Here is a 16,692-nt window from a genome sequence, read left to right on the forward strand (position 1 = left end):
ACTTCTGCGGCCACCAGGTGGCAGACAAAGAGATTTATGCATCTCCTTTCTTCATCCCTTCAGTTCTTCCTTCTGAATCCCCCTCCTCCCTCCCCCATCCCCCTCTTCCTCTCCATGAGTATACCATCCATTCCCAATCTAACAGCAACAACACAGCTAGATAGTGATCTCCTGCTCCTCTGGTGCCCCCCCCCCCCCCCCCCCCCCTTAACAGGAACAGGGTTCGATAGGCATCAACCTGCTTTGCTCTAATCAACACTGACACTTGTTTCATGAATAATGAAACAGGCCTATACCGGATGCAGGGGAGGCAGAGGAGAGAGAGAGAGAGAGAGAGAGAGAGAGAGAGAGAGAGAGAGAGAGAGAGAGAGAGAGAGAGAGAGAGAGAGAAGAGAGAGAGAGAGAGAGAGAGAGAGAGGAGAGAGAGAGAGAGAGAGAGAGAGAGAGAGAGAGAGAGAGAGAGAGAGAGAGAGAGGAGAGAGAGAGAGAGAGAGAGAGAGACTCTAATATGCTATGCTATGTATGCTTTGCCAGGCTATGGCAGTATAGTAGAATTTGATATAGTGAGCACAATGTCTGCGCTACGAAGCATTTCAAGCTTATATAGATTGGAATATTTTTGGTGCATGACACCTGGCGTGCACAACTATGTAGGCCTATAACACAATAACAACTAGAACTGCACTCTGTCGAGTGCATACTTGCTTGTTGCACACTAGTAGGCCATAAATGGCCAACTAGTGCGCAAGCAGAGCGCGCAAGTACTTTCGACCGCTGTAAACTGTCAAATCTCAGTATATCTGTGAAGGAACGTTTGAAATGTATAATTATTAGGTGTAACTATTTGCTACCTACCTACTTTATGCATATAAACACCTAGTATTATTAAGTATGGTTCAAGTTTCTATCTATATAAGAAATACAGTTTTATCGATTAGTTTTTTCAAAGAAAAATAAATCATTTATATGTGATGAAAAAAAAAGTATATAAACTGATTTAAAATATATTATACAGTATAATTATTTTATTATTTATTGTAAATTGTCAATTGTTTTAAATGTATTTCATCTTGGATTATAGTGATATTAATACTAAATCATGATCAGAGTAATATGTGTCTCTAACTTCAATTTCTGTAATAATACTTTCACATTTGTTAAAATATACATGATCTACAATACTTCCGTAATCTGTAGTTGGATTTGTATTTAATTGTTTAAAGCCTAATCTTGACATGAAGGTCTTTATACTTCTATCTTTCTCAGTATAATGGTCTTCATTGAAATCTCCTATTATCATAATTGCAGAAGTCGGTGATGATAGATACTTTACCATGTTTTCGAGAAATGTGTTTAACTTCGAAAGGTCTGTTTTAGGTGATCTGTACATAAGAATGATATATAGATCTTTATCTTTTACATGTATACATACGTGTTCTACTCTTTCTAATATCCTGATTTTATTTTGAATTATTTCAATGGAAATATCTTCTTTTATAGCAAACATAACTCCCCCACCTATATCATATTCTCTGTCATTCCTGATTGTATTGTAATTCGTGTTCATTGTTTTTAATTTAAAAGTAATGTTATTATTTTTCTTTAAGTGTGTTTCAGTAAAATATCTAAATACTTAGATATATACTTAGTTTTTGCACACTATACTAACGTTAAGCTTTATGGTTAACTCTTTGACAGTATCGTTACTTTTATACACCCCAGAAACATAATGTTGTATTACTTACGTCATCATTGAGAGCAGTTACTATATAGAGTATGTAGTTGTAAGTTGATTAGCGGTATACTGTGGTTACTTTGCGCCAAAAACCGTGACAGCCATCCCGCCATTTGATGCGTATGCAAATAAAACAGCAGATTTGTGCCTGGTTTGCTGGGACCAGATTACATAAATGACCATATTTCTTACATCATCATTGAGAGCTAGTCATACATATACACACCACGTACTCTGGTCCCAGCAGATCAGGCACAATTTGCTATTTTATTTGACTGATTATGTATATAGTATACGTATGACTAGCTCTAAATGATGACGTAAGACATACGTATACATATACTATATAGAGTATGTAGTTGTAAGTTGATTAGCGGTATACTGTGGTTACTTTGCGCCAAAAACCGCGACAGCCAACCCGCCATTTTATGCGTATGCCAATGAAACGGCAGATTTGTGCCTGGTTTGCTGGGACCAGACTACACAAATTACCATATTTCTTACGTCATCATTGAGAGCTAGTCATACATATACACACCACGTACTCTGGTCCCAGCAGATCAGGCACAATTTGCTATTTTATTTTACTGATTATGTATATAGTATACGTATGACTAGCTCTAAATGATGACGTAAGACATACGTATACATATACATATACTATATAGAGTATGTAGTTGTAAGTTGATTAGCGGTATACTGTGGTTACTTTGCGCCAAAAACCGCGACAGCCACCCGCCATTTTATACGTATGCCAATAAAACAGCAAATCTGTGCCTGGTTTGCTGGGACCAGATCACATAAATGACCATATGTCTTACGTCATCATTGAGAGCTAGTCATACATATACACACCACGTACTCTGGTCCCAGCAGATCAGGCACAATTTGCTATTTTATTTGACTGATTATGTATATAGTATACGTATGACTAGCTCTAAATGATGACGTAAGACATACGTATACATATACATATACTATATAGAGTATGTAGTTGTAAGTTGATTAGCGGTATACTGTGGTTACTTTGCGCCAAAAACCGTGACAGCCAACCCGCCATTTGATGCGTATGCAAATAAAACAGCAGATTTGTGCCCGGTTTGCTGGGACCACATTACACAAATGACCATATTTCTTACGTCATCATTGAGAGCTAGTCATACATATACACACCACGTACTCTGGTCCCAGCAGATCAGGCACAATTTGCTATTTTATTTGACTGATTATGTATATAGTATACGTATGACTAGCTCTAAATGATGATGTAAGACATATGGTCATTTATGTAATCTGGTCCCAGCAAACCAGGCACGGATTTGCTGTTTTTTTTGCATACACATCAAATGGCAGGTTGGCTGTCACGGTGAACGAAGACCGGGCGAAATTATTACTTGCGCGCTCTGCTTGCGCAAGTAAAAATGGCATTCATAAAATAGCAGTCCGAAAATGTGGATGTTCTCACCAGTCTAGTAATGTGTGTGTGTGTGTGTGTGTGTGTGTGTGTGTGTGTGTGTGTGTGTGTGTGTGTGTGTGTGTGTGTGTGTGTGTGTGTGTGTGTGTGTGTGTGTGTGTGTGTGTTCAGAGAGCATGCTCCGTACAGCCAGCAGTCCAGACAGCCTGCGCTCCAGAACGCCCATGATAACACCAGACCTGGAGAGCGGAACCAAGCTCTGGCACCTGGTCAAGAACCACGACCACTCCGACCAGAGGGAGGGAGACCGGGGGAGCAAGATGGTCTCTGAGATCTACCTGACCAGACTACTGGCTACCAAAGTAAGACGCACGCATGCACACACACACACACACACGCACACACATCACCACACACTCTCTCCGGAACTTATTTGAATGAATAAAACATTATTTGAACTAATCTGCATGGTAGGGTTAATTAATAACTAGTACATCTACATGTTTATACCCTGGTAGGACACTTAATGGTTGACAAGCAGTACTGCCTGAAGCTCATGTGAATGATATCTCCCATGGCAAGCAAATATGCCTTAAGATGAGCGGTAGATGTTTGACTCATACAGGACGACCAAGTGAAATTAAAAGATGTAACCAAAACATTTGCAGACAAAATTGGATCTGGGACACTATAAAATTGAAGTTGATTAATGGGATCGCTCTCCCGTTTGGATAAGATTGGTATGGGGAGAACATGTGAGGGTACCTACCCTAGGGGACACGGGGAGAACATGTGAGGGTACCTACCCTAGGGGACACGGGGAGAACATGTGAGGGTACCTACCCTAGGGGACACGGGGAGAACATGTGCGGGTACCTACCCTAGGGGACACGGGGAGAACATGTGAGGGTACCTACCCTAGGGGACACGGGGAGAACATGCATGATTGATAGCTAAGATGTCACAGAGTAGCTCCTAGAGATGCAAATGGTATCAAAAGGCAGGCACCTAATGCATAGAACTGCAGGGTGTCCTTGAAATGAAACAGGTTGAGAATCACTGCTATAAACTACACATGGAAAAGGAGACTGTATGCAGTATGTTTGCATGCACAACCATGCACACATGCACGTGCGTGTGTGTGACTGTGTGTGTGCGTGCACACGTCTGTGCATGTGTGCTACTGAGGAATACATAAGGTAGGTGTGGTGCTCCATCTGCCAGGGTCTAGCACATTGGAACGGATCTACTGTAGACTCCCACGTTCTCGGCTGATACCAACAATTAAGCCTCTCCGACCTACTTACAGTAATATCCTAGCAGAGGCAACCAGGTGCTCAGGAGGTGTGCAGGTGTAAAAATAGTAAAAAGGTGCTACTGGGATCAATTGGGATAACACATCTATAGAACTAAGCAGAGATCCGGACACACTTAAAGGTTAAAAAGGAGGAAAACTTTATTCAACCGACATGTTTCATCAGGGCTACTTAATATCCTATCTCGATCTCGTTGTTGTTGGTCATCCTTGATTAGAAAACCCTTTGGGTTAACTCCTGTTAAATTAAGATGACTCACACGCACGCACGCATGCACGCACGCACACACACAATACAATACAATATACTGTCAGGCCCCTATTGACTCTCAAGGAAACGGCCTGCCACCTTCCCTCATATCCTCTTCCTCACTGCTACTCCTAATTGTAATGAGAGGAAGATGTAGTCAATTTACACTGGCCATAAAATCCACAGACATAAAGTATACAGTACACACGGCATGCATGCAGAGAAATAAACAGAGAGAGAGAGAGAGAGAGAGAGAGAGAGAGAGAGAGAGAGAGAGAGATGGAAGTGACAGGAGACAGGTAATTTGTTGAGGGATGGTGTGTGTGGTCATGCATGAGAAAAATGCTGTTCGGCAAATGGAATCTTATCAGCTTCTCCCTCTCCCTCTCTCTCTCTCTGACTCTCTCTCTCCCTCTCCCCCCCCCACCCCCCATACAATGCAGATCTCAGCATATTAACGGGAGAGTGAGACAGGATAATGTTCCTCGTTCCACATTAACAATGGCTGACTGCAGCCCGCATCCCTAAACATTTCCCCTAATAGATTGTACCAGATGGAGGCGGTTTAGGGGAGGGAAAGGAATCATGTTTCTAGGGAAATTAATTTGCCTGTATTTGATGTGATTACATGGAGGTCTGTGATTGGAGGAAAGGGCCTATTCAAATACAAAAGGCTGAGGTTGCGTGTGGTTGCACGGGCAGAGCATCACATTAACACTGCTAGGGTTATGACTATGAAACTGTACAACCATGCAGTACGACATGCTACATAACCCTGCTTATGATGATTTATTTATCATATTGCTCTTTAAATAATATGTGCTCTACTTAAAGGAATGGTAGTAAGCCTTGCCGAGCCATGTGGTCCATAGGGCAGGAGCCTGTTTCTGTAGCGTGAGGCGGCTTCATGTACAACTTAAAGTACAACCCCCTGTGGACATGACGTTAGTATATCACATCACAGGTACTTCCCTCCAATCCAACCCTTGATGAAGTGCCAAGCAGGGAGGCATTGGGTCTTTAGTGTGACCCTGCCCGGGGAATCAAACGACCACCTCATCTCAGACACCACAAGGCCCACAGCACAAGGCTCAAATGAATAGTTCTGTATTTTCCTCTTTGGGTTTGATTTGCTGTTAAGTATTTATTTGATACTGCATGGCTAGCTGATCCTTTCCCTTTCAAACAACAGACCTGATGATATAATATGCTATAGTTTGGGCTATTTGGCATAGTTTGTCTGTAATGGTCTAGTTTACAAGCTATATTGATTGAGGTAATATACTTGCGTGTGTGAAGAAGTTGACTTTATAACCTTCCAAAATGCAGAAGACAAAATGTGTATCTTTCGTTGGAGACTTTTTAGTGTGTGACCAATTAACATGTATAACATCACCAATGATCAATTATTGTAACTCAGCTTTGAACACAAGCAATTCATATTGCTTAGGAACTTAAATACTTAGGTTTTATCTTGGAGATAAAACATCTGTTGGTTGGCTGAAATGTTTTCTTTGCATAAATCACCTCCCCTACGTGCAGCGTTCGGTATGAAAGATGACCTACCCATCCAAATGAATAGGACTGTCTGGAGTAGATGTCTCAGGAAATACAAATCTATTAAAAAAGTCCGCAGGAGTTTGTAAACAGTTTGTGTTTGTGACACAGGCTGCACATTACCTGATAACATAATGACACATTTCAGCCTCTGTGTGTAATGACAATAATTTGCAGTTTAGGACAATATCATATAGTATAACATTATTGTAGCTTGCATACGCTGGAATAGCAAACTCTGTCCAATGTCCATGTGCGATATAATCATAAAAATGAAAACGTATAACAAGTACCATCCATGTATAAGTCTGGAACAGCAGCCACACACACACACACGCACACACGCACGCGCGCACACACACACACACAACACACACACACACACACACACACACACACACACACACACACACACACACAATAAAAAAGCGAAGTAAAATAAATTAACTTCTAAAAACCTCTCTCTCTCTCCCCAGGGTACGTTACAGAAGTTTGTGGACGACCTGTTTGAGACCATCTTCAGCACGGCCCACCGGGGCAGCGCTCTGCCCCTCGCCATCAAGTACATGTTTGACTTCCTGGACGAGCAGGCAGACAAACACTCCATCCACGACTACGACGTCAGACACACGTGGAAGAGCAACTGGTGAGACGGGCAGACGGACAGACACTCACAGAGATATGTTGTTCTTTATTGTTCTGTTCTGTTGAATTAGGAGCTGTGCACACAGAGCTTAGGCGCATGTACCCTTGTGTTCTAGAATGTCTCAGAGACTGAGGCAATGAGCTGAAATGTTGCAAACAAAAGTTGAGCAACCAAGCAAAGTTCAAAGTTACAAATGTTTTTTTTTTCTCTCCTCCTGTCAATCTCCCTCTCTCTGTCTTTCATTCTGTCTCCCTGTACAGTCTTCCTTTGAGGTTCTGGGTGAATGTGATAAAGAACCCTCAGTTTGTGTTTGACATCCATAAGAACAGCATCACGGACGCCTGTCTGTCCGTGGTGGCTCAGACTTTCATGGACTCCTGTTCCACGTCAGAACACAAGCTGGGCAAGGACTCGCCCTCCAACAAGCTGCTGTACGCGAAAGACATCCCCAACTACAAGAACTGGGTCGAGAGGTAATATATATGTATTTATGTATTTATTAATTCATGTATTTTTCAAAAGACCGAAAATATGATGCGTTGGGAGCTTGTAGTTATTATTTGTGCGTGACCTTTGTAGGATGCATAAATTAGACCGGTGGTTTGATCAATAGTTGTAGCTCTGTCATGTGAAGTTGAAGATCAACTATTATCGTGAAATGACACCGCCGTGCAGCAGATTATACATTGAGCCTTCCCTTCGAGCCCGACTTGAGTTAAAGCTGCAATCTGTAAATTGGTATTAACCGGGAGTTAACCCCAGTCTCCTGTGTGAGAGAGACCAACCGTCTTCCAAGATTCCAAGAAGGTTTACTCCCTTGGACGGGGAGATATTGGGCTCATCATATTGGGCAGTGCTACTGGTTATCCTGCATTTGTCCTATGCCACACCAGAGTCAAAACGTCTTTAATGGAAGAGAAAGGGAGACCAAGTCCAACCACTGCAGATATTGTATTAAAATACTCTACCATACAGATTGGTTAAGATATGGCAGCCATAGCTTTGTGGGTCTGGTAATTAGAAGGTCACCGGTTTGAGCAAGGCACTTGCTCATCATGACCATCTGAACAGCCATCAGTTGGGCAAAACTGAAACGGTCTACCCAGGTCGACACCTAAAGTGACGATGTCCATCAAAATGAGTTCTATATAATAGAGATAACACCAACTACAAATACAGCAGATGGAGAGATAAGATGAAGTGCTTTTTAGTTTCAGAACGACATCGGGAACTGATCATGCTTAATTGGTAGTGATCACAGAAAGAGCTTCTGTGAGAGGACCCGGTGCCATGCACCATGGGATCATGTTTATCCCCTCGAATTCAGAAATTCTTTTTCATGTCTGTTTTCAAAACATTCACAAATCTGTACCAATCAAAGCGACAGCTCGTGGTTCAAAGATCGACACAAATGTAGAGCAAGAATTTCAACAATAGCGGAACTGTGTTTTCAAAACATTGCGACCGTTTCTCAATGCTGTGACACATCTCTTCTACACTACATCAATCAAAACACGAGACATAACTTCCTAGGCATAACTTGTAGGAACTCATCTGTGAAAGTACTGATTGGAGACCAGCTAAATGGTCTAAATTAAAATAAAGTACTGATTGGAGACCAGCTAAATGGTCTGAATTAAAATAAAGTACTGATTGGAGACCAGCTAAATGGTCTAAATTAAAATAAAGTACTGATTGGAGAACAGGTAAAGGTCTAAATTAAATTAAAGGCTCAAACAAGCACCATGCAAGTACAGTACAACAAATGAAACGCCGTTTGTGCCTGCTGGCACAAACGTGTGTCCCGCAGTTTAACATACCTGTGATTGTTATATGTTGTATGTCATTTGTTGTTTTTTGTTGTTGTTGGTGTTGTTTCTTGCTGCTACTGCTTTTTGTTGATTATTGTTTGTGTTGTTGCTGCCAATGCTTCAGTTGCTACTGCCGGCTGCTTGGCCTTAGCCCCAAACTTGGCATAGTAATAACAGAGCCCGTCGTCAGTCTGGCGGCGTGCTGTCACCGCAGCCGCAGTGTCTGCATAATCCTCCAGGGGTGGAAGTGGGGTCGAGGTGCTCTGGTGGGGCAGCAGGGCATGGACAAACTGCTGTCGGCTGGCAAGGAAAACGCTGTCTGCCTCTGTAGCCAGGGAGTGATAGTCCTTGGTGGAGGAGAGGGGGTAACTGGCTGGTGCTGTGCGCACAGGCACTGGGAGCTGGCACAGGATAATGCGTAAAAAGGAAAGGAACGATAGATCAGCTGATACCAGCACAGCCAACATTCTCTCCATTGAGAGACAGCAGACAGTCCGCTTTCTCTACTTCCGACAGTTCAATAAAGTTTCAGCAGGAATGTCTTTACTCTTTAGTGCCTCGTATTTGCCGTCAGCCGGTGGATCCTCCATGAGCGTCATTGCGTGCGTCGTCGAAGCATCCAACGCCGACACCACATGGAAGTATTTTGTGACATCCTGGGTTATTCCTCTCAGATGGAATTGAGCTTTAATGTGCTGAAACCACAGCCGTGGGTTTTGTTGCCAAAAGTCGGGCAGCTTGACCATAGCAGCCCGGCGTTGTTGTTGTCCTCGTTGTCCGACATAGTTGTTCGTATTCACAGTTGGGATCACCAATGTGGAGTAGGAAACAGCGAGACAGGAGACCTTAGGTGCGTCGAGGTAGTTTACTGATGCTTCCACATTATAATGTTACAGACACTCTGTCATAATATAAACAACAATAAGGCATAACACGGAAACGCACACTTTTCTCTCTGAACCCATGCTCTTAAAGGCACAACACCTCTTTGGTGGTCAAAGTCTTTAGACTATAGACACTATTAGTTTTTTGCTGCATGTAGTATGTTGTTTGGTGTTGCTGGTGTTGCTCCGGTTATTGTTTGTTGCAGTTTTTGCTGTTGAGCATGTATGTAAGAGTGCATGTTGTTGTTGTTGTTGTTGTTGTTGTTGTTGCTGTTCTGCTGCTGCCATTGTTTCTGCTGATGTCGTTGGTTGCATGATATTTATTTTTCTTTACATTGCTGTTGATCATGTATTTTGTTGTTGTTGTCATTGTTGTTATTGTTGTTGCTGCTGCTGCTGTTGCTGCTGTTCTTATTGTTGTTGCTGCTGTTGTTGCTGCTTCAGTGAATTTGGTTGCCATTGTCATCATCTCTGTCCTTCTCTGTCAGATACTACTCCGACATCTCTCGAATGCCAGCCATCAGTGACCAGGACATGAGTGCCTACCTGGCAGAACAGTCCCGTTTGCACCTCAGCCAGTTCAACAGCATGTCGGCCCTGCACGAGATCTACAACTACATCACCAAATACAAAGACGAGGTACCGTATGATGTGCCGACACAAGCACAGAACTCTCCACTCCCCCCCTCCCCCCTTTACTCCATATGTGAGCCCAAAATCAATTTTTAACATTGGTCCGGTTGCTATGCAACGCCTCCGTCACCACCAGCTATGGAATCTTTGCAACCCCCTCCATTTACCTCGGTTAAAAGCACGATTTCCAAAGCCCCATAACTCTGCTTCTGCTGTCCATGGTAATCCTGATTCATCCGACGTTCGGATGTCATTTGTGACTTTGTCTCGCATCACTCCCGACATGTAAACGTTTCTGGCGAAAGGTAAACAGCGTGAGCTAATGCTAATGGTAGCCGATGGTTACAATGGTGGAATGGTCGGGGGCTGCTCAACAGGCTGTGAACATGATGGAAAATCACTGAATCGGCTGGCAAAGTTTAGCTACACTTTGCTGCCACCTAGAGTGGCAATAATAATAGTGAACTCTGATAGTGTTAAAGGCACAACAGACAACTTTCAGCCACTAGATGTCACACTGTGTTATTTCCCTCCCTGACATCAGTAAGGCAGCAACTATGCAGTCTGTTGTAACATGGCGGGTGCCTCCAAGCATTTCTTTGGGGGATAAAAAAGTAGCTTTCTAAACTAATAAAACAAGCTCTTTCTTTCGTACATTTTTATCCGACGATTTTGTAACCCATTTTTGACCCGGGGGCCAGCTGCCTATAAACTGTAATCCTGGGCGCTACTCTCCACTGCCAATCTGGGGAGAGGCCCGAACTGAGCTCATGCTTCCTTCAATCAGCAGGCCGCTTCTTATCACCGCGGTCAACTATTTCTGCACACAACAAAATCATGACACGTTATTGTTACACAATCATAATGTTTAATTTTTGTTTAGTTTTATATACTGCATCTTTTTTAAAGCTTTTTGAAAGTATTATTTTCTATGGGGGGAGGAGGAGGGGGCGTAATGTAGGTGACATAAGCAACTGAAACAGAAATGGAATAAAACTATAGCTTTCATGCCAGGTTTTATTCCCATTCCCAAGTCCTGCCGCCGCACACAATTTGTTGCCGGGGCGGCCGCGCCGCGCCGCTCCCTCATTTATTTGCCTTGACTAATAGCATGAGGTCATTTTAATTCTATTACACAGATAACCAGTCCACATCCATACGGGCTGCTGGGCATTATGGCCATTAGGGCTCATATTAAGGCATGAGCTCAACACATTACGCGGCTAATGGCGCTAGATTGGATTAATGTGACTTTGTGTAAGAGTGCCGTGGTCCGCCGATGACACTCTGCTGCTTATGCAACACTCCAGTGAATGTCGCGGATTTCATTTCTTAAAGTGGAGCATTGGAGCAACTATTATATACTGCTGAATCATAGGTGGACGGTAGCCATGGACCAACGTCGAAAGTACAGCAGTCACTGCTGAAGGTCTTCACACGGTGTGTGAATGTGTGTGTGTGTGTGTGTGTGTGTGTGTGTGTGTGTGTGTGTGTGCATGATATGTGTGTGACTGTGTATGCATGCGTGCATGTTGATGCGGCTCAGTGTCTGATTGAAAATGGAGCGTTATATCGAGTTCTTTAGACCCTGCCTTCAACCATTAGCACGCGCACACGCACGCACACACGCACACACGCACACACACACACACACGCACACACACACACACACACACACACACACACACACACACACACACACACACACACACACACACACACACACGAGAAGCATGTCCACAGTTTGAAAAGCAAGCCATTTCTTTCAACATTATCTCTCTTGTCATCCTTTTCTTCCACCCCCCCTCTTTCTTCTCTCTGTATTTTTCCTCATCCCTCGATCCCACCTCATTTCTGTTGCCCCCCCCCCCCCCCCCCTTCAACCCCCCCCCCCCCCCCCCCCCCCCCCTCTATCTTTGTCTTTACTTCCAAAGAGAGAGACTCCATCATTATGAACTGGAGATGTGTTGTGTGCTTGCAGCTGGTATTTCCATTGAAGCACACCTTTCCCCTTCATTAGAGCTTATTATCCAGATGAAGGCAGTCACACACACACACACACACACACACACACATACACACACACACACACACACACACACACACACACACACACACACACACACACACACACACACACACACACACACACACACACAGAGACAGACACACACACAGACACACAGCATGACCGGGAGCATGAAAAGCACTCGCATAAACGCACGCCGAAACGAACCACAGGCACACGTGCGACCGCACGGATGCCAGCCTTGCCCACCCGCCTCCCTCACACAACACATAATAAAACACGGGTGCAGCGGTGTCCTCTCCCTTTACGCACCCAGAGCGTCCATTAACACGCCATTATGCAGCATCCTGCCTGACCCCTGAGAGCTCCACGTGTCCCGTCGTCCCACATCCTGCTGCCTTTCAATTGGTGGAACTTCATTCTGGGGTTCACCTTCATTTATATTCCATCACACCACGGCGTGGCTCCAAAACAACTGTGCAAAATGTCTCGTCATACCATCCTACTAGTGGTAGAGAGGAACTAGTGGTACCCAAGTAACTGGACGTGAAGTCTTTTCTCTCTTTTTTTTTTACTTCAGTTGAGTGTTTCCACTTCTTTCCTCCACTGCAATTATTGTAGGTAGTAGTACTGTAGTTACTGCATTTCGATGCCAATAACGTTGTACTTTTAGTTAAACGAGTACTTTGCCCATTTTCAAAATCGAAAAACCTCAAAAATGCAGTTATGTGATTTCCTTCCGACAGCAACATTATGAAGGTTGATAATGGCTGAAGTGGACCACTGGACCAAAAGAGCATTTTTGGTTTCATGATTTTGGAGGCAATGGTATGAGTCATGAACTGTGTGCTCTGGATAGCTAATCCATGACAAGTTGTCAAACTGTCATTATTTATCACATCTTCCATAAGTTTAACAAATAAAGTTGTCACAATAGAGCCAATATGAAGTCACTAACAATGTTGAGGCTTCCTGTTGCATGCCACAAAGTGACACACTGCGTATAATTACCTTCCTGCTCATTATTTAACGCTTCCTTCATCACTCTGTCCTGTCAGCGCTACCACAATGTTCTCTTGTCTGTCTCCCTCTCTGTCTCAACAGGAACACGTCAAGTGTTAATAGATGAATATAAAGATATATAAGGAACAAGTATAGACGCTACTGTGTGAAGGTCTTCACACACCATGATGAATAAATTAAATACCGTACTCACCGGCGAATAGTTTGTATCGAAACATGTATGATAATGTCAACTGATGCGTCATTCATACAGCTTGAGGCCTTTATTCACAGAATAAGTTGTCAACCTTCCGCAAAGACATCACGTCACTTTAGCGCCAATATTTGTGTTGTGTGACTGTAATATGGACACTACTAACAGTTAATACAAAATAATAACACTGGTGTGAGGTGAGGGGAGTAGCGAGGGCAGTATTTATATCAGGCAGATGACGTGTTGCCTTGGCATTGCCCTAAACAAACATTGAAATTCATCGACTTTGGATGGCAAATTTATAATTAGGCTCTCGACAAACACTAAAAGTCCATATTTGGCCGCAGGCCTATGACGTAATTTCGGATAGCCATGCATTGAAGGGGATAGCGACCCTCAAAGAATATGGATACAGATCTTACAATGCCTCCCCATCTCTCTCTCTCTGTCTCTCTCTCTCTCTCTCTCTCTCTCCAGATCCTGTCTGCGTTGCAGAAGGACGACCAGTGCCGCAGACAGAGGCTACGCTGCAAGCTGGAGCAAGTCATCGACACCATGTCCTTGGCTAGCTGAGAGCTAGCCCGTCGTCGCCCGTTCCTGGCCAATCACCACTTCTTCCTGTGACCACGTTTTGAGACCCGCCCCTCCCCCGTCAAACCTTTAAAACAATGACCTTTGACCCCTAATGAACACCGAGCGGAGAGGACTAGCGCGAGCATGAGCGGCACGCGCCCCGGCGAGGTAGCAGCGAAAGGGTGTCGTTCCAGGCAACGATTTCAGCACCGCCCGTCCAGCCTATCCAGCCTGACCAAATCGAACGCACCCCTCCCTCTGCCTCATTGCACACACACACGCACACACACACACACACACGCACACACGCGTGCACAGACCTCACCTTGGGCGCGCGCTTGTTTTTGTGTTTTGTTTTTTTTTGGTCGAGGGACCCTAGGCTAGTCGTGTTACGATTCACTCGGCCAAGCTATAGGCGCTGGAGCCACGACCGGGACCAAACGCCATCTGAACCCCACGATACCGTGGCATCTGAAACCTCCTCCTTCCCGGCTGTAACACATCAAACCAACCGGTAGCCGACCACAGACGAGGCTACGCTCAGAATACGAGGCAGCTGTCCGCTAAACGTCAAAAAAGAAGAACAAAACGGAGGATGCTCGACAACAAACTGAGGAGAAAAAGGACTCCACGGGAGAGAGCGGTCCCACCAATTTGAAGGAAATACGCCTGCTGATATCAGCAGTGAACGTCTCCACCCCCCCCCCCCCCACTGCTGTCCAAGGATGGCGTTTAGATTTTTCCAATTAGAAGTTGGATTTGTTGTCTCATTGTTTTAATTACGTTTTTTTTATTTCCTCTATTATTTTCTTTTTGTTTTCTCAACTGCCTACTCTCCCCAGTGCTGTGCCACTTGTGTTACTGCTCAATTTGCACAATTTACAGCGAGGCTGAATCAAAAAAAGAGAGAGAAGAGGATATATGAATATAAATTAATACATATATATATAGATATATATATATATAGATACTATAAATACAAATTTTGTTTTTAAACAAATAATAGCGTTGACAAAAGAGTTTTCCATTTTAATGTACAAAAGGATAAGTTTGAGAAGAGCATTTGATATTACAAAGATGAAATATGACGAAAAACACAAGGAAAATCTCGTCCTGTTTTATTTGAATGTTGTTTAGTGCAAAAAGAGACTTTTTTTCCTTAGATGAAACATGCTATGATAAAAAAAAATGTTGTCATGCTTAGTGACTGAAAGTGAGAGTACATAAAAATAGGTAAGTGTTGAAAAAACACATATTTATTAGAAACGTAAGCGCCCGACCGATCGATATTAGGGGTATACATACAAACATACATTATATATATATATATATATATATATATATATATATATATAGAGAGAGAGAGAGAGAGAGAGAGAGAGAGAGAGAGATTTGATTAATAAATGTGGTCAACACTCATTTAATTTAATGACTATAAATAACTACACAAATAGAAAAAAAATTTAATTAGCCCAAGCAGCTTTTTCTGCATCATCTTCTGTGTAATAAATGATTTTCATATTGACGCATATCGAACAACATAATAAACCCATGTCTTTGATGGGCCAATATCGGCCTCGGTCGGGCTCTATTAGAAACCAATACATCATTATGAATGAAGTCGCCTTGGGGCCTTTGCTTTGGTTCTTAAAGGTACTGTATACATTAGAGAGGCAATTAACACTGTCTGACATTCCTCACCCGTGATGTGAGCCAACTGACCCCATAGTGCTATTGTAGTTGTCTTAGAAAAGAACCTAATAGAGAGGCCATCACAGTCGGTTAGGACGTATACCCACTTCAGAAGACTTTAAGTCTACAACCACTTGAACCCCCATTGTCCATATTCTGGGGGGGAACAGCCAAAAATCTACACACTCATTGTGAGTGTGTTTTTGGTGAAGAGATTTGGCGTAGTTGGAAAAAGTGGTTAAAGTACAGCTGTAACAGTGGTTAAGTAACTTCCACCACAGCGCGGCGAGCGGCATTGTCACACAACGCTTAACATACTGCATCGCACGGCCAGTGTCATGTGCCAAAAATGGTGGAGAAAAGCTGGTGTCGTGCGCTGAAAAAAGCACACAGGCTTCGAGTTTGTAGATCTATTATTTTTTTGCGTGATGCCGCCGTACGACAAAGCATAGGCCTAATTCAGACTTGCGTGAGGCTACCGGCTGTGGGTGAGGACTGAGGACTACTTCACGTGCACTACATGCAGTCAGCTCACTTCAGCTGTCGGCGACAGCACGCTTCATGAAGAATGCTGTCCAAATCCAAGGCTAGTTTTTTTAATAAAGTGACATGACAGTATTGCCGTTGCTCTCTCTCTCTCTCTCTCTCTCTTTCTCGCTCTCTCTGGCTTATTTTCTAGTCTGCAGTGAAGATGGAAAAACTATCTTCGAAAAACATATATATATTTTGAAATGCAAAAGCATCTGTGGTGTGTGACAAGATAATGAAATGTAGCTCAATCTCTGTGAGTGTCTTTGTAACAGTTGAAGGCCTTTCTCTCTCTTTTGTTCTGTGATTTATTTTTATGAAAAAACAAAAAAACTAAACAAACGTTTTTTCCCTCTGCTTTCTAATTAATTATGTGCTCCCCCCCCCGTCCCCCCAAGTGTCTCTTAAA

At 43.3% G+C, this 16,692-nt stretch overlaps 1 protein-coding gene across 2 annotated transcripts in view; it reads left to right on the forward strand.

Moving 5' to 3' along the window:
* LOC310862443 (plexin-A1-like) overlaps nt 1-16,334 on the forward strand; it is a 313,564-nt gene extending 297,230 nt beyond the window's left edge. For both annotated transcript variants that reach the window (XM_083770355.1, XM_083770356.1), the window contains exons 28-32: nt 3,321-3,511; nt 6,748-6,917; nt 7,178-7,390; nt 10,101-10,251; nt 13,968-16,334. In XM_083770355.1, coding sequence (XP_083626481.1) covers nt 3,321-3,511; nt 6,748-6,917; nt 7,178-7,390; nt 10,101-10,251; nt 13,968-14,063 — 821 coding nt within the window. In that variant the 3' untranslated portion in view covers nt 14,064-16,334. The remainder of the gene's footprint in view (nt 1-3,320; nt 3,512-6,747; nt 6,918-7,177; nt 7,391-10,100; nt 10,252-13,967) is intronic.
* The last annotated feature ends 358 nt before the right edge of the window (nt 16,335-16,692 follow it).

This window comes from Protomyctophum parallelum (genome assembly GCF_964188405.1).
Source record: "Protomyctophum parallelum genome assembly, chromosome: 7".
Classification (NCBI taxonomy): domain Eukaryota; kingdom Metazoa; phylum Chordata; class Actinopteri; order Myctophiformes; family Myctophidae; genus Protomyctophum; species Protomyctophum parallelum.